Source organism: Centroberyx gerrardi, chromosome 11 (assembly GCF_048128805.1).
Source record: "Centroberyx gerrardi isolate f3 chromosome 11, fCenGer3.hap1.cur.20231027, whole genome shotgun sequence".
NCBI classification, from domain to species: Eukaryota; Metazoa; Chordata; class Actinopteri; order Beryciformes; family Berycidae; genus Centroberyx; species Centroberyx gerrardi.
The window spans coordinates 4,838,248-4,861,828 of record NC_136007.1 but is presented as its reverse complement, the minus strand read 5'-3'; the positions used below and the strand labels follow the sequence as shown (position 1 = coordinate 4,861,828).

At 40.5% G+C, this 23,581-nt stretch overlaps 1 protein-coding gene across 2 annotated transcripts; it reads left to right on the top strand.

Annotated features, from left to right (window-relative positions):
- Nucleotides 1-817: 817 nt before the first annotated feature.
- rab24 (RAB24, member RAS oncogene family) lies at nt 818-10,011 on the top strand. Of its 2 annotated transcripts, none has more exons than XM_071914088.2 (8): nt 818-1,022; nt 1,955-2,023; nt 2,759-2,837; nt 5,492-5,559; nt 7,302-7,401; nt 7,762-7,812; nt 8,150-8,209; nt 8,958-10,011. In XM_071914088.2, exons 1-8 carry the CDS (start codon nt 906-908, stop codon nt 9,023-9,025), a joined length of 612 nt encoding a protein of 203 aa, XP_071770189.1. In that variant the 5' UTR covers nt 818-905; the 3' UTR covers nt 9,026-10,011. The 2 variants fall into 2 exon arrangements, with proteins under 2 accessions (XP_071770189.1, XP_071770187.1); XM_071914086.2 differs by having other exon boundaries at nt 8,955-10,011.
- Nucleotides 10,012-23,581: the final 13,570 nt, after the last annotated feature.

The window sequence follows — 23,581 nt, the reverse complement described above, 5'->3', positions numbered from 1 at the left end:
TTCTGTTAGCTAGCAGTAGATGTGCGCTAGAAACGATGTCAGTTGAGGTTTAGGGAGTTTCTCTGCTTGCCTGGTTGTAATTTCAGCCATTGCGCAACACCGACTATCAAAACAGCAGCCGGTTAGCTAGGCAGGACAGAGATGACAAGGGGATTTGTTATCGCTTTCACTTTAAAACAGGTTTTGTAGGCACGGATAACAGTTACCGACATCCCGCTGTTGCTGCTGCTTGGATTGGGCTCAGATGCGGAGAGAGATTTGTTGAGTCAAGCTAGCTACCAGGTAAGTTTTTCATATTTTTGTGGTAAAGTGAGCTAGCTGAGTTTCCCCAACCCATCTACTACGAGGCTGTGTTGGCTAAATCAGCAGTGCCATGTTTTACCTTGTCAGTTATGGATGATTCCCACTGAGCAAAAAAGACTAACTGGTTCTAGACGTCCAGGCTCAAATGAGGCTCCACAGGGTTTACAAGTGAAAGGTTTTAGACTGCGTCTCCTGGAGTAAATGGCAAAAAATAAAGTATCATCTTGTATTTATCTGGTGCATATTGTCGATATTTACAGCTGGGTGTGCATTGTTTTAATATGTATGTAATTTAATAAATAATGTATTTACTGCTTGATCTAAAACTGGCAAAACGATCCCGGGCTGCATGAGAGCTAAAGAAGAGACGCGACGTTGAAATGACATGTACTGCTAAACAGCCAGCACTGTTATTCTATATTATTCTATATTCCTATACGGTTATCCGCTGTGTATCGTGTCTTTCCCGCAGCACATCGAGCGACCCAGCGGCCGCCTGGCTGCCTGGCCGCCCGGCTGCCCCTCCCTGTCCCCGGCTGCCCCCCCCTCCCTGTCCCCGTCCCCGTCCCCGTCCCGTCCCGGGCCTTTAAACCGGAGTTAGAATGAGTGCGATGCGTGTGGATGCCAAAGTGGTGATGCTGGGGAAGGAGAGTGTGGGGAAGACCAGCCTGGTGGAGAGATACGTCCACCACCGCTTCCTGGTCGGCCCTTACCAGAACGTGAGTGTCAGCTGCCCTGCTTCAGTTTTTCCCCTCCCTGCCTTCCCTCCTTCCTTTGATGTAATGAGACACTGCTGTTATATTTAGCACCAGGGAGGCAGAGGGAAATACAGCCTCCAGTCAGTGCTCAGGCTTACAACCACCGATATAAACAATTAGATATGCAGAAAAGCATTCCTGTATACCTTCCCCCCTGAAAAGACACTGTCCTGCCTGCTGAAACTTACACCAGTTTGATGTCTGTTATGAATTTAAGTCCTAAAGGTTTCTGTCAGCCTAAAAAGGTTAGTTTTTCGAATGCTTGTGGTCTGAAATGTAAATGTTGAGTTTTATGACTTTTACATTAAGAGATAAGATCAGATGAACGTTATTGATGCTTGAGGGCAGACTGGGTCGCTAGAGTAGCAAAGAATAGAGACGTAGGTTGGAGAACAAAAAGTAATTAAAAAAAAGCAATAAACAATATCAGTTTCAAGTTTATTTGGCATTCACATAAAAATGAATTAGAATTCTTGATCAGGAGTCTCTCGTCATTCAGGAAAAAAACAGAAAGAACAAGGACACACAAGAAGAAAGATTAAAGAAAACCCACTGTCATCACATTTCATTGATAATAAAATGTGCAAAGAAAACAAAATTTCATCGCAGGTTTTACAGACTGTTTTTACACAGCTGTGGTCAGGGAGGAACCTCCGTTATATCGGCAGTGGATGACATGACCGGCTGAAGTCTGATATTTAATAACAGACCGATATCGGCCCAAGATATCAGCACACCGATATCAGTCTAACTCTACTTTGTACCATCTCCATTAGTGCCCATTTAGACTGTGGCTAGTGAAAGCCCAGCTGGATATTAGCCGGAGTCTAGTGGGATTGTAAAGTTTCCATGCAGGAGCGGCTGATGCTCTGCCTTGTTTTCCTTCCTGGCAGACGATCGGAGCCGCTTTTGTTGCCAAACCGATCCAGGTGGCAGACAAAGTGGTGACTCTGGGAATATGGGTGAGTTGGAGGCGACCGGACCTGAACCTGAACCCGTCAAACACCATGAGATGATCTGAGTGTGTGGACTAGAGGACTAGACTTATTTTATAATTATATGAAACAGAGAAAAACAAACAAATCTTAGTATTTTGCGAAGCTATAACCAGCAAATGTTTGGTATTTTTACCAACTAGACTACCATCATATGCAGCGCAGCGCCAGATGAAATAATGTTCTTTAATAAACAACCTGAACCTGCCTCTATGTTTTCCAATTCTCTTTATCTCCCTCGATTTGATTTGATTTGGGAAATAGAAAAATAAAAATTAACATTTCATATGTGTTAGACAGTTCCACAAACTGACACCAGAGAGGCCAAATGAGCTTCGAGCTGCAGAGATTTTCACACTGCGGATTATGCCAGACTTGAGTTTGCAACCAACCAGTGTTGTAACCAAACATGTAATATCAGATCTGAGATATCCAGAGATATTTATAGCATCAAACACACAATTTAGTTTCAGTTGTTCAATCTGCGTTTTACAGGAAGTGTTGTGGTTTCTTTTATGTCTCAATTCTTCTCTCTCTCTTCTGTCCTCTTCTCTTCTCTCCATTTCTCAATTCTTCTCTTTCTCTTCTGTCCTCTTCTCTTCTCTCCATTTCTCTCTCTCTTTCCGTCGGTTTTCCCCTCTCTCTCTCTCTCTCTCTCTCTCTCTCTCTCTCTCTCTCTCTCTCCTCTCTCTCCTCTCTCAGGACACAGCTGGATCAGAGCGGTATGAAGCCATGAGCAGAATCTACTACAGAGGAGCGAGGGCAGCCATCGTCTGCTACGGTAAATCAGTCTTGTTCCTTACCGTCCTGTAGCTTTCAGGTGATGTGACACACCCTCTGGCGGCCATATTGGAGGTCTTCAGGTTGTTGTGTTTCACAATTAAATACCTTAAACGGAGACGTCGCACTGGTTTAAACATTGGAATTGAATGTAAACCGGAAAGTTGGTTGTCAACTCCATGTTTAGTTTCTCTGTGTTGTATGCCGGACTTAAAGTACTGTGCGCATCCCTTCGCTCTCACAGGTTTTGGTATATTGCCAATGGACTCTTATTCTGAAGGGCTGCATGCATTAGCTTTTGCTCCCAGCTGCCAAAAGCTGTGTTTTGGGAAAACGAAGTAATGTCCACATGATACTAAGACCGAGGAGGAAGGGGGGAAGTTTGGAAACCGCACACAAAATGAAGCGCTGTGTAGGTTGTTCTGTATAAAAGTCTTTGGGATGCTAGTAATGGCACGTACAAATCAACGCCATCTAGCGTCTCTTTGGGGCTAGACGTGGTTGCGATTTGTGACACTGCTGCAAAGTCCAAAGGCCTAATGACTGTTTATCACTCCTCACTCTTTTGCCGCTGACCACACTTTATTCACACACTTTGACTAGGAGATAAAATGTTATGAAACTGTTTTACATGCATGGCACAAGAAGGTTCTGTTTATGTTCCGGTTCTCATGTAACGGTTCATATTGCAGTCTGTGATTTGAATAGATTGTCATAATGTCAAAATGAAGGACTCAAGATATGTTGGGTGTATCTGGACAAGGCTTAGGTAGAGTGTAGTGTTTTTATGTCCAAACTACCCTCCAATGCGGTGACTACATGTTTTATTGTTGTGTCAATATTTGCTATGTGACCTTATGTGAACTGACACATTTAGAAGTGGAAAAAAATGACTGTATTTGCAAAATACAATAAATGTACAGGACTTTTCTTGGTGATATTGATGCAGGAACATGTCAGCAACTTGTGTAGTGACATTTAAACGTTGAGTTTTATGACCTTTACATTAAGAGATAAGACTAGAGTTCATTAGAGCAGCAAAAAAATAGAGATGTTGAGGTCGGAGAACAAAAAGCGATAAACAATATCGTTTTCAGTTTCAAGATTATTTGCCATTCACATAAAAACGTGGGAATTCTTGATCACGAGCCTCGTGTCATTCAGGCAAAACAGACATAAGAGACGTGGTAAAAAGAACAAGGACACATAAGAAGCAAGATAAAAAGAAAACACTGTCATCAAAGTATATGAAGTGATATGAAAAAAATACAGTACAATTAAAGACAGAGGGTCACATTGAGGGCAATCTGCAGTTTTCAGACCTATGAATTTACAGATTTGTAATGAAAAAACTCACAGGTGTGATTTTTCTTATTTCACTTTCTCAACTCAGCAGCACTCAAGTTCTTTTTATTGCTTTTTTTTCTTCTTATCTCCCATTTATTTATTTTGTGATGTTCCTGATCACGTTCCTGATTTTGCGTTGTAAGATATCAAACACGTTAAGGCTTGCTTGCTTGTTTTCTGGACGGTGTTCATGTTTTCTGTTTCTTCTGTCCACACTGGGGAATTTTGGCCGTTTAGAAAATAGCTGATGGCATTTCCCACTCTGCATTACTCACACTGCCCTGCTGCATTTTTTTTTTTAACATTGTTCTGTTTTCCTAGCCTGGTAAGACCATCCTGATCACATGACCTCACATTCTGTTTCGCTCCACAGATCAGTCTGGACTTCTAGCTGCCCACATCGATTTCCTGAAATTACAATGTAACCGGGCCAATCAGGGACTGCGTCGTAGTTGATGACGTAACCAGGCCAATCAGGGACTGCGTCGTAGTTGATGACGTGAAATACAGGCCGCCGCTGGCAAAACAATAATGGCGTCTCCCGAAGCAACGAGCGGTAACGTTAACGTTAGTAGAGTAAACACAGCCATAAGTGCAGTTATTGCAGAAATAGACTCAACAACAATTAAACAAGAACGAGAGTATGCACTAGCGGAGTTTCTCGGCGGAAAAGACGTTTTCGCCGTTCTTCCGACTGGATTTGAATTTGGATTCGCTGATTGGCTGAAGGAGTTTGTCTGTCAAGGCGAGTACTCCCGCCCACTGAAATCGATGTGGGCGGCTGGAAGTCCAGACTGATCCGTGGAGCGAAACAGAACGTGAGGTCACGTGATCAGGATGGTCTTACCAGGCTACTGATTTCCACCATGTTGTTTCTGTTATCATTTAGTTTTTTTGTTTGTTTTGAGGTGAGATGTTTTTATAAGCAACTTGTTATTTTTTTGTCATCTCATCTGCGCAAATTAGTGATAGCACATCTTTTTTATTTTTTATTTTTAATCACATTTCATCACCGTTCCTGTGATTTACCACTGTGAAAACCAAACTGAAGTGTGAGAGAATTGGGAGTTTTCATTGTAAAATGGCTATGCGTTGTCAGCTGTGTCTATCCTCATAGTTTAGTAATGCATTCCTGTCTGTGTAGGAACCAATCACATGTCCCTCATGCACTGTATGCAAGGCCGTGATCAACTATGCATCTTATGGAAGATATGACAAAATCTTTGTGATATAAAAGCGTATACACACCGCATCAGATTGGCACTAAGTCAGTAAATGTGACTGCGGTTGTGTTTCTGTCCTCTGCAGATCTGACAGACAGCAGCAGCTTCCAGAGAGCTCGCTTCTGGGTGAAGGAGCTGCAGAACTGTGAGGAGGTGAGGGACTTTTCAATTTGTGAATGTGACCAACACTCTCTGAAATCAGAAACCAGACAACCAAATGTGAGCCAAATGTGTGAGAGACCTGTCGATGTTGCAGCTCCTTGCTCGTCGATGGAGGTTGAGAAGTCATGGATTACTTCATGCCTCTTTAAAGCCTTTTTAAGCTTTGAAAGACATGACAAACGCCTGACTCATTGTTATTCTGGGTAAGAGTGTCAGCAGTGTGTGTTAAAGGGGCATTACGACATACATAAGTCACATTTTCACATTAGAAACTAGGTAATTAGAGCAGAGATCCAACAGAAATGTTTAGCGAAGAGCTAATATTTCATTTATTTATTTAGCCTTTATTTAACCAAATAGTCCCATTAAGATTTAAACGCACAGTATGTCATTTCTGCCGCTAGGGGTCTCTCAATCAAAACAATAACAAAAGACGTAGTTTGATGACGTCGTGAAGTAGCGTGGGATCATGGGAGTTTTTTTACGGGGACGCGCAGCAAACGGGAATGAATAATCGTGATCCATCACGAGCGAGCAATAAAAACAATAGAATGAAAAAAACAGCAGAGCGGCTAGCTAGCTAGTTGGCCGACTTCCTTCCTCACTCTCTGACGTATCATCTGGTGTTTCCCGTGTTTCCCAGGAAGTTAGGGGGTAAAGGGGATATGACGCCACTGACAGGCGACCAAATGAAACGCACCGTTACCTTGAATAAAATTACGGATTTCTCTGGGTTTGAACATTGTTGGAAACATTTGGGATAATGTAAGTACACAACTCAACAAAATATAAAACATAGGTCTAGTCGTTTTTAGATACGTGAATGCGGAAATGTTACATATTATACCTTTAAAAAAAAATCTGTTTTACAAGAGACACCTGGCCAAAAAAGCAGTTGGCACAGCATTTTCCGCTAAAGGTTGGCTAATAGGTTTAAGCAAGTAAAACAACTTTGGTTCGGTGACTCTTATCGCCCTCTGCTGGTGACCAAGGAACTGCAACAACATGGACAGGTGTCTGGCACATCGTACGGTGGCCTGTAGTTGACATAGCCTAAACAATATAGTCACATTTTCACATTAGAGACAAGTAAACTAGCTTATTAGAGATATATATATATTTTTTTAATTTAGCCTTTATTTCACCAGGAAGTCCCATTAAGATTAAAAGATCTGTCTTACAAGAGAGAGCTGGCCAAAAAAGCAGCAGAAAAACCGTACATAAAAGCTGCAGATAACCAACATCACCATGCAAACTACTGTAATAATACTGCTTTGTCTTTTGCCTTTGTTTTTGGCTTGAGAATGACATGTCTTGCTCACTTGTAGCCCGCAGATATATTATGGTTGTTTTGTGCTCTGGGGCTGTAAAAAACCTTATTTAATGCACTTTTAATTTTTGAAAAACATGATAAGTGCTTGATTTAATAGCAAGTTACTCGGGATAAGAGAATCGGCAAAGTGCCATAAACATAAATTCATCTTAAAATGGCGGTTTTCTTTTTTGCAGAGCACTTTCACTTTAACATTTTCCATTTGATGGTTGCTTTTCTCCAAAGTGCCTGAACGCACCATGAGTCCATACAGCTCCAGCATGGCCAGGGAATCGAACCCGTATCCCTTGCAGCATTAGTGCCACGCTCTCCCTATTGAACTACACATGAACTACCTTATGTTGTGTGTTGACTGTGTGTCGCTGACATTGTGTGTTTTTGTCTGTGTTGTGTGTTAAAGCACTGTAAGATCTACCTGTGTGGCACTAAGAGCGACTTGATCGACGGAGACCGGAGCCTGCGGCAGATCGACTACCACGACGCTCAGGACTTCACTGACGGTAAATTCAATTCCCTTCCTTCCTACCATCCTTCCTACCTTTCTTCCTTCCCTCCCTCCTTCCTACCGGCCACCCATTGCTCCTACAGACCTTTAATGTTTTTTTTAACCTTGCCTTTATGTACATTTTTCCTTTATGACTGAAGTGGATTTTACAGGTTAAACTAAGAAGGGATTATGGATCTCACCTCAATTTCCCTCACTCTATTTCATGGAGAGTCAGGTGTTCTTAATATTTTGTACTTATCTCCCATATCTCCCCCTGTTTTTTGTTTTTTTTTAAGCTAGCAGTGCTAAACAGCTGCCTGGGGGGAAGTGTCTGACTGACATGCAACCTCACGCTTGTGATTTTCATTCACAGAGATCGGCGCGCAGCATTTTGAGACTTCTAGTAAAACAGGAAACAACGTGGGTGAGTCGCACCTTCAGTCATTCACAGACCTGACTGAACACTTCCTCATGGCTGGTTCACAGCTCAGATCACAGCTGGATTTATTTAGTCAGTCAAATCAGGAAGTGGGTTGTCATAAAAATTTTCATATTGAAAAACGTAGTGAAGTTTTGAAACATGTAAATATACAGGGTTATAGTAACAGAAGGTAAAGTTTATATTTAGAGGAATTTATTTGCATTTAGTGCCGCTGCCTGAAACGCATCACACTGCAACTCAACGCAGGAATGTGAATTACAAACCGGTTTTTATCAGGTCAGAGTGTGTGAACTGATCGGTTTGTTCTGCTGCTCGCCAGATGACCTGTTCCACAAAGTTGCAGAGGATTACAACAGCACTGCCTTCCAGTACATGACAGGTGAGAGATTTGTGAATCCTGCTTGTAATGTTGTGATAATTATCAGTTAACTACCAGTCAAAAGTTTGGACACACGCATTTTTCTTTATTTTTACTATTTTTCACATTTTTAGAATAACAGTAAAGACATCAAAACTATGAAATAACACAAATGGAATTATGCAGGGACCAAAAAAGTGTTAAACAAATCAAAACTATCTTATATTTTAGATTCTTTAAAGCCTTTGCCTTGATGGAAAGGCAAAGGCTTTGGAAAGAAATTCATACATAGGATCAACTTCATTATTTATATTTGTCTAAGAAACACATTACAAGCATTTAAGCATAAACCTTTAGAGCAAAATGGCTTTAAGAGAATGAGAAACATAGAACATTCAATCAGGTGTGTCCAAACTTTTGACTGGTAGTGTATATCGTTCTAGGTGTTGTTTTAAATGCAATTAACAGCCTCAATAGACCAGAATGCAATGCAGCTACAAGACATGTTGAGTTGAGTAAGGGCACTGGCCGCAATCGTAGACACGCCCCAGTGTTCATGAGGTAGTTTAGCTAATTATATTTATATTCCCATGTTCTCGCCTTTGATTGAAAACAAGTTCACGCCCATTCTCTGGGGTTGTCGAAAGGCATTCTGGGAAATGTAGGAAATCACTAACTGAAGTAGAAATAGACGAGAGGATGTGGATACACCAACGGTAAATCTGCTGCTAAATCCTTGAAACCTAACACTGTTCCTGTGTCTCAGCAGAGGAGACGGGTGTGGACTTGGGCCAGAAGAAGGACTCCTATTTCTACTCCTGTTGCCATAACAACTGAACCTGACGGACAGGAAGGGAAATGCCAGCGGTCACTTTCCCTTCACCGGAGTGAAACCTGGATATGCTGGATGGGTTTTTCACAACTCCGCTGTGGATCTGGTATCCAAACCACAGAGGAGGAAAGACACAGTGATAAAAGAAATAAAGCAGAACTCTTTGGTTTTTTTTTCCCCCCTCTTTGGATATGTTTATTTGTGCCATAAAGAACTGAGGCCTGCAGACTTCACCGAAGAGGATCATGGGAGTTCTCAGCACCGGGTGGAGAGATGCGTCTCGCCACCAGGGATCTTATTTTCAAGGTTTTGGGGTTGTTGTTTTTTTCCGAAATCTTCAAGGAGTTTTTGAACACAACACTCCCATTCGTTTGTAGTGGAGGATCACGTTTTCCTCCTCCGTTTATTTCCTGTTGTTCTTTGCGTTGTCGTCATCGCATCCCTCAGTTTGCCATTTTTCCACTTTCCAAACACTTTATTTGGACAGTCCGATGTTGACACTCAACTATCAGGTGATAAAAAGGAGATGTTCAACGAAGTGTCTTACCTATTGGATGCATCTCTACAGACCATGTAACCCTAAACCTGATCTTAGTCTAAACCCTAAAGGCCGAGTTACACTTCTGCACCGAAACACTCGCTGTCAGCGTGGTGCTTTGTCAACACAGAGGTAATAACAGAAGAAGTAGTTGTGTTTACATTCTCTGAAGCTCGTGTTCTGGATATTTCAGTGACATCTGGTAGTCTTTTTAATTCGGAGATGCGCCGTCATACAAGTGAAGCTCCTCAGCTCGTCTCTCTCCGATCTGGTCCGTGTTATCTTCAGTATCGGCGGACATCAACCGGACACAGGTACGAAGCGGGCCGGTCACAGTTCTTGCGGTCTTGCGTCGTCCTAAACTGGCCTTTAACCCTGACCCATTTTTAAACCTAAACCCAACCCTAACGTCATATTTCTAACATCATCTCCAACCATAAGATGAACCCTAACCCAGACACTGAATATCTATTGACTGCTTTTCACACAATTATCAGTATCACTTGAAACTCAGTAAATTTTTGAGCGACACCTTATAGTCACTTGATTTGTTGAGTATCCACACTGGACTTTCCAAATCAAGTGTGACCCCATGGAATTAAACAACTAAAACTCAATATTCAATAAATGCTAAGCGAAATGTGTTTCAAAAGAGCAGATTCCACGGTGCTTTGACGTTTTGTCGCCGGCCACGCAGCGCTCCATCATGGTGGACGGCTTGTTCTCCTCAGTAAACGTCTGGTTGGCCTGCAGCTCTCGGTGCCGTGGATCCTTCAGTTGAAACTCACCTCCGACCCGGAGAGCCAAACGGCAGCATAACTAGGGCTGGGTATCGTTTAAAAAATTACGATACCAGTACCAATACCAGTACCCTTAAAGTGATACCGATACCAATAGAGTACTTCATTCGATACCTTTTTTTTTTTTTTTACGTTTTGGTGGCATCTCGGCACGCTGAACTGCCAACTCCGTCACACACACCGCGCTCGACTTCACCACAGACTGTATGGGTTGTAGCTGCTGCGGTAGCGGGCCAATCACACGTCACATTAAATCGAAGAACGCTTGTGGTGATTGGCTGCGAGCGAAACCATACAAATAGTCATTTTTTTTCTAGATCTGTGTACAAAAAGTATCGAATGCAGGTATCGTTTGACTGGAGAAGTTTCGATACTACTTGGTACTGGGTTATTTCAGTTGAGGTACCGAGTACCGATACCCAGCCCTAAGCATAACACCCTGATCAGCTCTCCATGGTCCATTTATCACTCAAATGTTTCTTATTTGGGGGGTGAAACTGGGCTATTTTGCCTTCACACCCTCTGGAGGCTGACGAAGGCGAACGTCAGGACACAACGTCTCAAAAACAAAGAAAGATCCTCCAACTTTATGCTGTCAGCCGTGCTTTATTTAAATTCATGCATATTATACCGTTGGAAATTTGGTGTAATGGATTAGTGAAATGATACCAATGATAATTTTAAGGCCTTTCCATCCACAGTGAAAACACCGGGACTGTGTGTGTCTAAAATCGACTTTCTTGACTTTCTAGTGCTGAAACTCTTTTGGCGTTTACGGTGACATCATCGCCGCACTACACATGTATTGTAATGTAACTTGTACATTATGTTTTGGACCATAAGCTAATGATTCTATGTAAAGGTGAATTTCAACCTAAACTGCAGTTGTTACCCTACAGGAGGAGACAGTATCTAAAATTTCTGTTACCAAATCACATCATGGCCTGAGATGACTGAAGGAAAATCTAAGGTATCTTTATTAAACCTCTACATTTTCTATTTTAGTAATTCTAGACGCATAACATAGGCATGGGAATTAAAATGTTCTTTCAGCCGTTTCAAGCAGTGCAAGTCACCGATGTCGTCAGACTGCGTGTTCCCGTGAAGAAGAAAAAAAAAAGGAGATTTTAGAAAAATGTCCAAAACCTGAAAGTTCCTCTTTACGGTGTGAAACGCAACAGCAGAGATTTCGCCAACACAGGAAAGCCGTGTGTGTGTGAATTTTGCAATATGGCACAAAATGTTGCACAGCTTAACGTACACAAGGCCTTTTGAAGTTCTCATAACTCTATTTACACCCATGTTTAACTTACTGTATGTACAATCTAAGGCTCCAGTTACTAATTTATTGCCTTTTTACGTTGTGCTGCCTGGGAAAACATTGATAAAACATGACAGTAATTCCCTCTGTGATGCTGCTTCGATGCGTCCGTGTCAATGTGCCATGTGTCGATAGTTTGATGCACAATATTTTTTTATTCAAGGCTGTTCTTGAAAGACAGTGGTGTAAAATACAAAAAAAAAATGTTCTGTAAAATTAAAAAGCTCCTTGGAAGAATGTTTCTCAGTTCTGACAGGCCTTGACTCTCATATAGTTATTGATTCATAATTTATGCTTTTTTTTTTTTTTTTGCCCTTGGGGATATGATCGTAGCTTTTTATGCTTTTGATTGGAACAACTGAATAATAAATTGCGATGTATGGCAGTGTCGAATCGTGATATTTAAGTGTATTGCAAATCTGGACATCATTGTATCGTGTCCCACAGAATGTGATGGTTTCACATTGGGAAACCTGAGGAACACGACGAGCTTAGGAAGTGAGTTTGTTGTATTCAGACAGTTTGTTTCAAGGTATTTTCAGTGACTTTATCTTCTTCCACTTGCAGATAATTTTGCTGGTTTCAAAAATCTCCACCCCATCTCACCCCATCTGTCCTAACCCTAAAATAAGGAAAATAAATCTTTACAAAAAAAAAAAAAGTTTGTGCCTCAAAACAACTGACATTATCATAAACCACATGAAATCAGATGAAATCAGTTGAAACCAGTGAAACTGTCTGTCACTGCAGCGAGGGAAATCCACTGCAGGTCTCCTGAAACTGACTCGAAATACAAGTTGAAATCACTTGCTGATCTCATCTGTTTTGCGGTTAAATTCTCCAAAAACATCCATCTTAACAAGTCACTTAATCTTGTAAAAAGCCTTAAAATCTCCTTCTCATTAAAACAAGTGGAAACACCTGCCAGTGGGGAGAGAAAATTTCACTTTGTTTTGACGTTTCAAGTTTTCTTTTTCTTGAATCAAGTGACATTTCCTTGAATAAAGCAGATCTCTCCCCCAGAGATGAGATGCAGTGGAAACCAGTGACATCATCTCACCTCTCTGACATGTTTTTTTTTGTTAAAGAAAATAAGACAAGTAGGTCTGCAAGCAAGTACGGAAGCCCATTGGGGACTTGACTTCATACATTTTATTTACGCCATTTTCCTGTGATAATGAGTTAATCATTTTTGTTTTCTCAATATTTTTTTAGTTATTATGGAAGCCCATTCCCGCCACTCAATAAAATAAAAAACGACTCAATTCTGACTTTATATTTCGGAATTCTAACTTTATTTCTCAGAATTCTGACTTTATATCTCGGAATTCTGATTTTTTTTAGATAAAAAGTCAGAATCGTGAGATATAAAATCCCTTGCTAATCTTGTCATTTTCTGCAGTCTAATTGCCACTACCACTGCCTCACATGCTGCATGAAAACATCTTAATAAGTCATCTTTCAGTCTTGAAATCTTTTTATAACAAGTGAAAAAACAGTGGTATAGTATAGATGGTTTTACTTGTTTCCAGTTCAGTTACAGGAATCCCTGAATCAAGTCAGTGGAAACATGACATTATCGTTTCCTCACCTCGCTGACATTTACTTTTTTCATGTTTTAAGTAAAGGTAAAGACTGTTTATTGGGTTTTTGGGATTAAATGACAGGTCAAGATGCCTTTTTTGCGCTGAGCGCTGCAGCTTTGTGACCGCTGTTGAACTTTACACCTTCTCCACCTGCAGTGGGAAGCTACAACTTTTCTGTTTGTGAATGTATTTCTTCATGTTTACACTCATTTTGACAGTCTAGCTGTTGACTGTTGATTTACTTTTTTTTTTTTTTTTTACTTGATTTGACCGATTTTGTGTGTGTGTGTGTGTGTGTTAGCTTAGTAGAGCTTTATTTAATACTAGTCTTAGAGGGTTTCTGAGCCGGGCCGAGTGATGGGGATGTACCGATGCTACTTTTTCATTGCCGATGTTGATTCCTAAACATTTAATTACTGAGTGATAATTGTTTTTAAACCTTTTCTTATCCAGGGAGAGTTTACTGAGCAACGCCCTGCTTCACATTCATACTGGAGAACGTCATCAGCATCTTTTACTGAACAACACAGACTTGAACCATTAGTTTCGCCTTCTTGGACAAAAATGTTGTTTTGTTGTTCAACGTACCGCTGAATCCACACAGCTTGGTGTCAGATTTTAGTAAAGGTGTCCGTTTTCTATCGGTTTCTGTTTTTTATCGGTACATCCCGACGTCTCGGAGAGGATAAATGACGTCTAGAGCAGTGGTTCTCGACCCCAGGGAGTCGCAAGATCATTTTTAGGGGTCCCGAGATGATATATGTGATTAAAAAAACACATTTCTATGATATAAATTTAGTAATTTGTTATAATATCTGATTTCTCTCTAATTTTTGAGAGTTTTCAGCCTCTTGGCCTCTTCTGTTAATCAAATGAAATGGGGAAAAGGGAAAATCATTCTTTGGTTGAACTGTTCACCACCATACACAGTAGGGATGGGACGATATATCGAAATTAAATATATTGCAATACAAACAGTAGGCATCACTTCATTTTAAGGGTTCATGAGCCCAAAAGCTGGAGAACCACTGCTGTAGAGTCTTGGCAGCAGATACTGACCTGGATGTCAATCACATATCCATCATGTGCTGTTCATAAACTGCTTCTTTCAAGTGTATGTAAACATATGCTTGTTGTTGTCAACGCATATAGACACAAATGTACAGACAAACATCCTCCTGGAGCGGGTGTGTTGTATAAAGAGACTTCCTCTGCTTGGTTTTCATGAATGGTTTACAGGACGGTGCAGTCAGAGAGGGCAAGGGCCGAGAGGGAGAGAGAGAGAGAGGGAGAGAGAGAGAGACTGTTTACCGCTCTGATTGTTGCCCTGGAGATAATCTTACATAATTCCTACAGAGCACCAGTGGGTCCACAGTGTTGGCTGATACCAGGCTCTCATGGTGTCGACGCCCATGACTGTTTTGTAGCATGTTGTAAATTATTCAAAAAATAAAACGAATAAAGATTAGATTTCTGTGAAGTTGTGTGCCGTCTCTCTCTGCAGGAACAGGGCATCAACCAGCCAGAATTCCACAATTCAATTGAAATTTTTTTTGTGTTTCACATTGTTATTTAAAGGGGCATTAAGTGATCTAGGACCTTTATTGACCTCTACTGGTGGCCAGTAGGAATTGCAACAACATTGATAGAACTGATCTGCACAAGTTCCCCTTGAGCTACGGAAGCCCACATGCCACAACACACATGCCGAAACATATCTTGACAGCTTTCTTTATTATGTAGAAAGGACTACAACACATTTGAACGTCCTTACAAGGCAACAAGATCTTTGATTCTTCCAACAGACATTTTAATTCGGACAGATGAGGGACACTCGGCTAAAAAACAACAGAACAGAACAGAGCGGTTTAAAGAACGACGACGACTCCGTAACAGAAAAAGAACAAAACCTCCACCCCTGTTAGGAAAGTTAAAGACCCCATGAAGTGGCATGGAGAGCGCGATTTGTGTTGACGTATTTCTGAATGAAACAGAAAGCGCCAGTGGGAGGGGCTTATTTGAATATTAATGAGACGCGGAGGAAGTGGGCGGGCAGCAGTCGATCTGCACTCGGTTGTGAATGAATTTTCTCCGCCTCTGTCGCCCGTCTGAGAAAAAAGTATAGGGTGAAGCAGCCAAAAAAACACTCCTTCGTCCCTGCTGCAGCTGAACTGAGCTGAATGCTAGAAATTTTTTTGCGTATAATTCCAACGGTTATCAAAATTTCATTGGATAAAATTTTTGTATTTGCCCCCGAGTGCAGGATGAGTCATCAACAGAAATGTGCTGTTTACCGGAAAAAGACGGGCTGTTAATTTTGCTATAAAATTTCTAGAAATCAACATTTTTTGTCTTTTTTTTTGGCCTGTATTCGTGAACGGGTGAACGCTAAGTCCAGCAACATTGACAAAAAGGTAAAAAAAAAAAAAATTATGTTTCATTTCATGGGGTCTTTAATATGCAAGACAGTACAGAAACAGCGCTACAGCCTCTGCCTTATTTACTCTGCGCCACACTGAGCAGAAACCATGATGGGAAACGAACGGGTTTTCAGACGACAGGACATGCAGCTGCTGTGGGGATCAAACCTGTCACGCATCATCATATCCTGATTACAAATATCCTCTTCCTGCTTTCCCCTAGTGGTTTATGTACAAGCTTATCTGGGTTATTGTTAACAGGATATGATATTTACATACAGTATATCTGTGTATGCCAGAAGTGAACTGGTTACAAAGTGGGGGGAAAAAAATCAAACTGGAATACTGAAGTATCCAAAATATTAACGGGACACCGGTGTGCATGTAAATGCTCTCATGCACTCCTGGAATTTCACCATGACTCAAGGCAGAAGATCAAATGGAAAAATATATCCACATATCTGTAAATATTGGGATATATCAATACTAGTATTTTGATCAGAATTTGATTCTGATTTGATTCTAGTGTCCTACACCCCTTACAAGACTGTAAAACAAAGTGATCAAACAAAAAGTACAATACTGAAAACACAGAGTGCATGTTGTCCGTCTACAATTCACCTTCAAATTACATTACAAACAGTAAATTTCATCCAATATCTCATTCAGAATTCAAAATAAATTGTCCAAGTCATCTTTTCTAAACAGATATTCAAGTCTCTGTCCATCCCCCATCAGAAATAAATCACAATGAATTAGCTTATCGCACAACTTAATTCTTAAATCATTATATAAAGGACAATAAAACAAAGTGAATTTCATTTTCAATCTCATCGAGGGATTGTATTGCATTGTCCAGTTTCAATAGCAAGGGGTAACGTACCTGATCTCAACTGTGCACATAATGATATTTTACCTTTTGTTAGGTTGTGAGTAACATATGGTTCAGGTGCAAACTGATGAGACTTTATGTCAGGCTTTGTCCAAACATTAGCTATCCTTATATTTTGAGAAGAATTCATTTTTAACTGCATGGTAGTCCGTTACTGAAAATATATCAATATTCAGGAGACACCACAACTGGTATTGGAAGCTTGGATTCAGTCTGTGGATATATTTTTCTGCACCAAGGTGTACACTCTTCTAGTCAAAGAAAGAAATACTAGGCGACATTGAAGGGAAAGGGAAGACGGCTCATTAACATCCTATCAAAGTGCCTTATACTCACTGCAGTGATGGACGTCCATTCTGACGAGTCTTAGTACCAGAATAGACTTCAACCAGCTCATATACTATTTTTTCATCACCTAAAAATATTACAGATATAAGATATATTACCAATGTCCTGCAAAAACCATGAGTGTATGTTTACCATGGGTGTAGAACCACCAACCTTGGCAGTGTTAGTGCCTTGCTCTACCCATTGAGTTTAAAAGGGAACGCCACCCATTTTAAGGATTCACATTATGTTCTTCCTGTGGCCTTAGGACAGTTCAGTCAATGCATGTGAACATGCATCACTCTTTGCTAGACCTACAAACTGGAGAAGTAAGGCTGCGTTCACATTGGTATTTTTTTTCTTCAAAACTGCCAGTTGAGTTTGGTTCAACTTTTCAGAAAAGCGCAGAGTGACGTGAACCGCTTTTTTCTCAGCCAGCCAATCGCGGTGAAGGAGAGGCGGGGTTTCATGCTACGTAGGAGGCTGGCCGTTTCGCATAACAACAACAAAGATGGAGAAAGTGCCGTTGGAGAAATAGTTTGTTTTAGTAAGTGAATATCTGGTACAGCAACACCAATCATAAAGAGGCAGTGTGGATCATACTGGACGTGTACTGGGAATATCTGGTTTATTTAGCGAGCTAGCCAGCTACTCGGCTAACGTCAGATAATGTTATTACTGTATTTCTCCTCATCAGAAAAGCTCCAGGCAGCGCTTCACAAAAAACGCTATGTGTGAACGCAGCCAACCCTTGCATTTGTGATGTCACTGTGATAAAATTAGGCACTGCTCCATTGACAATGAATGGGGCGCTGACTTTGTGCAGCCAGTTGTTGTCACACTAAAACGAAGTTTATATGCTAGCATTGCTAACCGGTATGAACCCGTCTTTCAATCTCATTTGAGTGCAAGAACTCACACAAAGAATCTTATGGGTCGACAAAGTCAGCGCTCCGTTCACTGTCCGACTTTACATCCCAGTGACATCACACATTCAAGGGTTTACTCTGATTTCTAGCTTTAGGAAAGAGCGTTGCAAGTTCACAAATATTTGACTGAACTGTCCTGGGGAAAAGAAAGAACATGTGAATTCTTAAAATGGGTGACATTCCCCTTTAAGATCTCAATGATTTGAGGACCAAAACTGCTTCAATGAACTTTTGCCAATTATTATATCAACATGTAGAAATGAAATGAAATTCAAGAACTCAAAATTGGTATGTTTTAGGGTAAGACATGACATCAGTCAGAATTAGACATCACATATGATCACACAGGCGTCATATAGGTTTTTAACTCATGATCTCATGTCAAGTCAAGAAATCCTGGTGAAATCCTTCATTTTAAAAAGGGCAGATCTCCATCACAGGGTTCCCCTCAGGATGTGAAGTGTTGATCCAGAGAGCTGAAGCATATTGATGAATTTGGGTGCTATATTTTCATTTTAATAAAATCAAATACTTTCAAGGCCATTTTCAAAATCTTTCACAGCCTTATTCTCTTTATCTCCAATCTATTCAAGGATTTTCAAGGCCTCTGGGAACCCTGGAGATGTTTTGATCTTGCAGATATGTCAATATAACAGTTACACAGAATTAATTGTGCAGCCTTCAGCAGTAAAAACATAGTGGAAATGAAAATGAAAAATTGGAGATGGAGGATTTTTGCAGGACTGTGATAATAAATAATGAATATCACTGGCAACAGAAACTGACAACAAATCAACCCACAGACAACCTATGTGACCATTAGAAAAGGCCTCTGAAGAGGATGTATTATATAACTCAAGACTCATGTATAAACAATTTTACATTTTCTGTTCATATATTCTTATGTACAAATATACAGGACAGAATATCTGGGCAGCTACCTTCACAGAAAATATAAAGACGAGGACAGTTGGATACTGCGGAGTGCTGCAGTGTCCGACTCTACTCTCTACTCATATTTCTCAGCTTAGAGACAAAAACTAGATTTGCAGAAACTATCGCTGCTGTTGTGGAAAAAACACGGAACTTTAACGCAAATTTAGTGATTTTCTAAGTTGGATTTAAAACTTTCATGGTCATTTATGTTTGGAGCGAGTTCCCTGACCCTGGGTCCTGGGAAAACCAAGTAAAACCTCATTGCTTAATTTCAAAAATACAAGGGCATCAATGAGAAAGCTCCTGAAGCATTGCGTTTCAAAAAACGTTTTCGCAGTTTCGTGTTTTTTGCCTGACAACAGTGATAGTGAATTCGTATAGGCTACAGCGCTGATGTCTACTCCATAAATACTGTATCTGCTCTTGCTGGCCATTTTCTAACCATCTTCAACATTCATTCCTTAAAAGTCTACACCGACTTTTTGGGAGTTTGGCCCATTGGTCACCTCACCCAATGTGTGTCAAGAGGATTGGCACCAGAATCGTCACGCTGTATGCTAACGCTTTAGCATACAGCATGTTAAGTAATAGGCGACTAGCATAAAAGTGAGAAAATTAGAAGTTAAAGCTCTAAGGCTGGATGGTTAGTTAATATTAATGATTAGCGAATTGGTAAAACAGACAAAAAACAATGTCCTCTTTGAAACTACTTTGAATGGCAGAAGATCTCTCTTTCTGCTAGACTTCGAGTGCAACTTGTTTTATTTACACAGGTGAGCGAAGTTAGCCAGACAGCTAAAGTTTTTGCACTGTTGATTCGTAACAGACTTCACTAATGATGACTGAGATTTTGTTTTCAGTAGTTATGAATCTTCAGGCCATAGAATAAAAACCAACACCAATTGGATTACTAAAAAGTTTATCTTCATACTTTGGATAATGCTAATCGCCTACGATACTGTATGCTAAAGCGTTAGCATGCGCACCGGACAGAACTATCTACCAGAGACACAGATTTTGGTGCCAATTCTCTTGGGTAACTGGGCCAAATTCCCCAAAACGTTGGTGAAGTCCTTTAAAGACATTACCAGATCTATGAACCCATCAAATTAAAGTATATGGAGGCTAATACTGCTTTTTCCACTGCTAATACCGATTCTGAACACAAAATGTGAAGCGAGTATCAGCCGATACCAAGACCCCCTCTGTTAGTTTCATGAAACAATATGAACTAAGACAAGTTTGGAGCCACTGGAAAAAATTAGTGAGATATTATTTCTTCATTGGAGAGACCCAATGTGTGGAAATCAAATTGTTCTTGATGCTAGTTTCAATGCTGGTGCATCCCTTTTAATAAACAGAGGGCCAACGTCTGAAGGATAAATATCTGCTGTTGGTGCACTGTTAAGAATATTCATCTTATATGTCATTTAATCTATTTTTGAAGTGTTTGAAATCTTTCTTTGCTTAAAACAAATGAGATAAATCTGCAAGGTCAGGTAACTTCCAGTGCACATCGACTTGTTTCAAAGGATTCCTCTGGTGTTGGTGAAAGTTAGCCTCATTTTCCAGAATGGCAACTCTCCCTAATGAAATTGTTGTTTTTATTTTGTTTTACCTTTAGATAGAATAAATATTTTAGACGTCCTGCACTTTAAGAAGTCATCCTAACTTTTGAAAACTGTCGTAGCAGAAACCAAACTAGCTTGTTGTTATCAGCAGCTCCAACTGATTTGTGGGACGAATTGTAGAATGATAAAGCTAGCTTACTCCACACTGACAATTTACTGTTTTCAGGCAGAAAAGTGAACTTGTACTTGACATGACAAGTACAAGTCAACAAACCCAACTTCTCAGGTGAAAGGTTTGAGGACTTTCTGAGCGTAAGCAGTGATTTGAAAAGGCAGAACTTTCGTCAGTCAAGAACTACTTACACTAATAAAATGTATATTGTAGGCTTATATACTACTATGTTATGCTTACATCTTTGACCCATAAATCTCCTCCATATATGTCACTACACAATGGTAAATGACGAGCGACACCATGAATGGGATTATCTACAAGGTAGTGTTCACCAGTCTCACTTTAGCTAACTGTGCGATAACGGTGTGCAAACATTCACAACAGTTTCATAAAGGAGAGAGTCCAATCTGGAAAATGAGGTTAACTTTCACCAACACCAGAGGAATCCTTTCTTGGAATATATTCTTGGATCAAGTGACAGTCTTGATACTAGTGGAGCGATCTGCCTTATTTCAAGATCGTGTCACCTGATTCAAGAAAAGTGAAATGAGAAACTGCATTGGAGATGGGTGAAATTATGTCACCATTTGGCTGATTTTTTTTTTTACGTGTTTTGAGATTTTAGGATTTCAAACTAGATTATATGACTATATGACTATTTCACAGTGCACCGAGGAAAAGAGGATTTCATGTCCCAATTCATGATTTAATAACTTTTTTTAAGATGGACATTTTTTTTTGCAGTGCAGCCATGACGCGTGAGAGGGAGGCGACTTGAAACGGGCTGAAGATCTACTCCAACTGCTTAGCGCATCATCCCTTGTGAACTATAAATGTGTAGTATAGTATATTCACTTTGGAAAAACAAAAATCATAACCTGAAGTTCATCAATCATCTCTGGAGGATCCAGTTCAAAAGTGTTTTGGACCATTTTGCCAACCAACGATTTAAGTTACCATAACTTGCTTTAATTACTTGAAGTTTATAATTCAGCATCTCTGAGACATAGATGATCCAGTTGGTAAAATTATTATTTTGTCATCCAATGACTAAAGTTACCTACCTTCCTTTAAAAAGATACCAGAATTTGTTTTCAGCGCTTTTCCAAAGGGTGGGTTTTCATTTTGGAATGAAACTCGGCAGATTTTAACGGGAAGGATGGAAGAATGTCCTCAGCATCCTTCCTAATAGAAATGAACAGTCATGCAGTGTGTGTGTGTTTGGGGGGGGGGGGGTTTCATTCCTGATGATAAAACGACAGCAGGTAAGTCAGAGTGAACACACGCACATCTCTTTTTCAGGTGCTGAGTCGAAATAGTAGCCTACAAATTTTTTAATGTAGAATAAAGTAAGCAAAATATTGGGAGCTGCCACAGTGTTGCGAGTCTTTTTGAATTTGCAAAACGACAGCAGGTGGCACCAGAGCAACCAGTGCAGGGGCAGGAACCGTTTTCATCCCAGTCGAAAAAGAAAAGTTTGGTTTTCGCGGAAATGATATAAATCGTAACATGCATCTTATGTTGCAGTGTGTTTTGCATCTTTGTTGTGCTGTTGTACATCAAGCTTTATATAAAGAATTTTGCTGCAAAATGAGATGTCCATACATGCTCTTGCAAAATGTCTGAAATGTGGTATCTTTGTTTGGCAAAATCATTACATTTGTACAGACTGCAACCTGCAGGGATACTGAATGCTGAACTTCAGATAATGCATTTCTCCTGGGTTTTCTTGTTTAATATAAATCCTTTACCTCATCTAAGTTCATACTGGACTAATTCATGATGAATAAAATAAAGCCAGTAAGAATTACATCATTTCATAACTTCTTATTATTGTCATCATATATTTATATAGCACTTTTCTTAACAGGCCATTGCTTGAGATCTAACAGGTAATAATTACACTGGAATGAGACTTGACATTGCATGTTGGGCAACTTTCGAAAAAGGCGCAATTAGGAGGGAAACTTGGCTCACAAATAAAAAAAAAAAATCTACAAACAAATATTGTCAAAGGCATTGGCAGATAACACACAGACAATGTTAAGCTTCAAGAGGGAGCGAAACACGTGGCAAAGACACATACTGAAGTGCAAGCATCATGGCAGGAGTCCGTCTTTTCAAGTGCCTCACGTCAAACGAACGAGTCTTTTTTCCCTCTGTGGAAGTTTGGACTGATAACAGAGACGAGACAGAGAGCACATCAACCCCTTGTCATCATTTGTGCGTTACAAAAGCCTATATAAATATTTAATACAGAACAGACCATACACGTAGGAGCAACCTTACTGCTATCTCTGCATTCAGACCTCCAGCGACCACAAGGGTTAGACCGATATATTGGTTTGCCGATCAGATATCCGCCAGTCGCTGTTGCCAATGTGATGGAGGCGAGGATAGGACTTTAATCACTCAGCTCCAGGTGTCAGTCTGTAAAACCTGCACTGAAACCTGCCTCACCCTGTTGTGAAGGAGCTAACCAAAACAAGAATTTAATTATCCTGGGTTGTAATGGAGAGTTTTAATGTCTCATGATGCAGTTTCATAGGCTTTTACACCCTGGCAAGGATTCAATTCTGGATGATAACACTAAATTCTTGTAATTTGTGGATGTTTTTATCATAAAAATTGTCAAATTTACAGAATATTGGCACAAAATAACGGCAGCTTCAATCCAAAAGTGTCAGCATCAGTCTTGAAAAACCTATATCGGTCAAACCCTAGCAACCACAATGCCATGCTACAATCCGACGGCTGATTTTAGCTAGCTGTAACGTCAGCAGTGTCGCAGCAACAGTCAGGAAGTACAGCAATGTAAGTGCGACTGGCTGCTGATGGGTGACGTCCCCTCATGAATTCCTCTTTTCTGCGGCACTGACCGAGGTCAACACCGGCCACCGGATGTTTCACTGGCCGTCGAGAACGGACCTCCGGCGCCTGTTGTGTCAAGTTGCCTGTGGTTGTGAACGCTTGGTGAGGCTACATCGCTCCACTGCTGAGCACAATCTGGCACTTTCACATTTGAAGATACAGTTTGACGTTGAAGCACATCAACGCGAGACACCG

Excerpts from the sequence above, each read along its gene's own strand:
- rab24 (XM_071914086.2), top strand. The coding sequence starts at position 906 with ATGAGTGCGATGCGTGTGGATGCCAAAGTGGTGATGCTGGGGAAGGAG. Across the intron at positions 5,560-7,301 it reads AGCTGCAGAACTGTGAGGAG|CACTGTAAGATCTACCTGTG; the intron begins GTGAGGGACTTT and ends TGTGTGTTAAAG. Across the intron at positions 8,210-8,954 it reads TGCCTTCCAGTACATGACAG|CAGAGGAGACGGGTGTGGAC; the intron begins GTGAGAGATTTG and ends CCTGTGTCTCAG.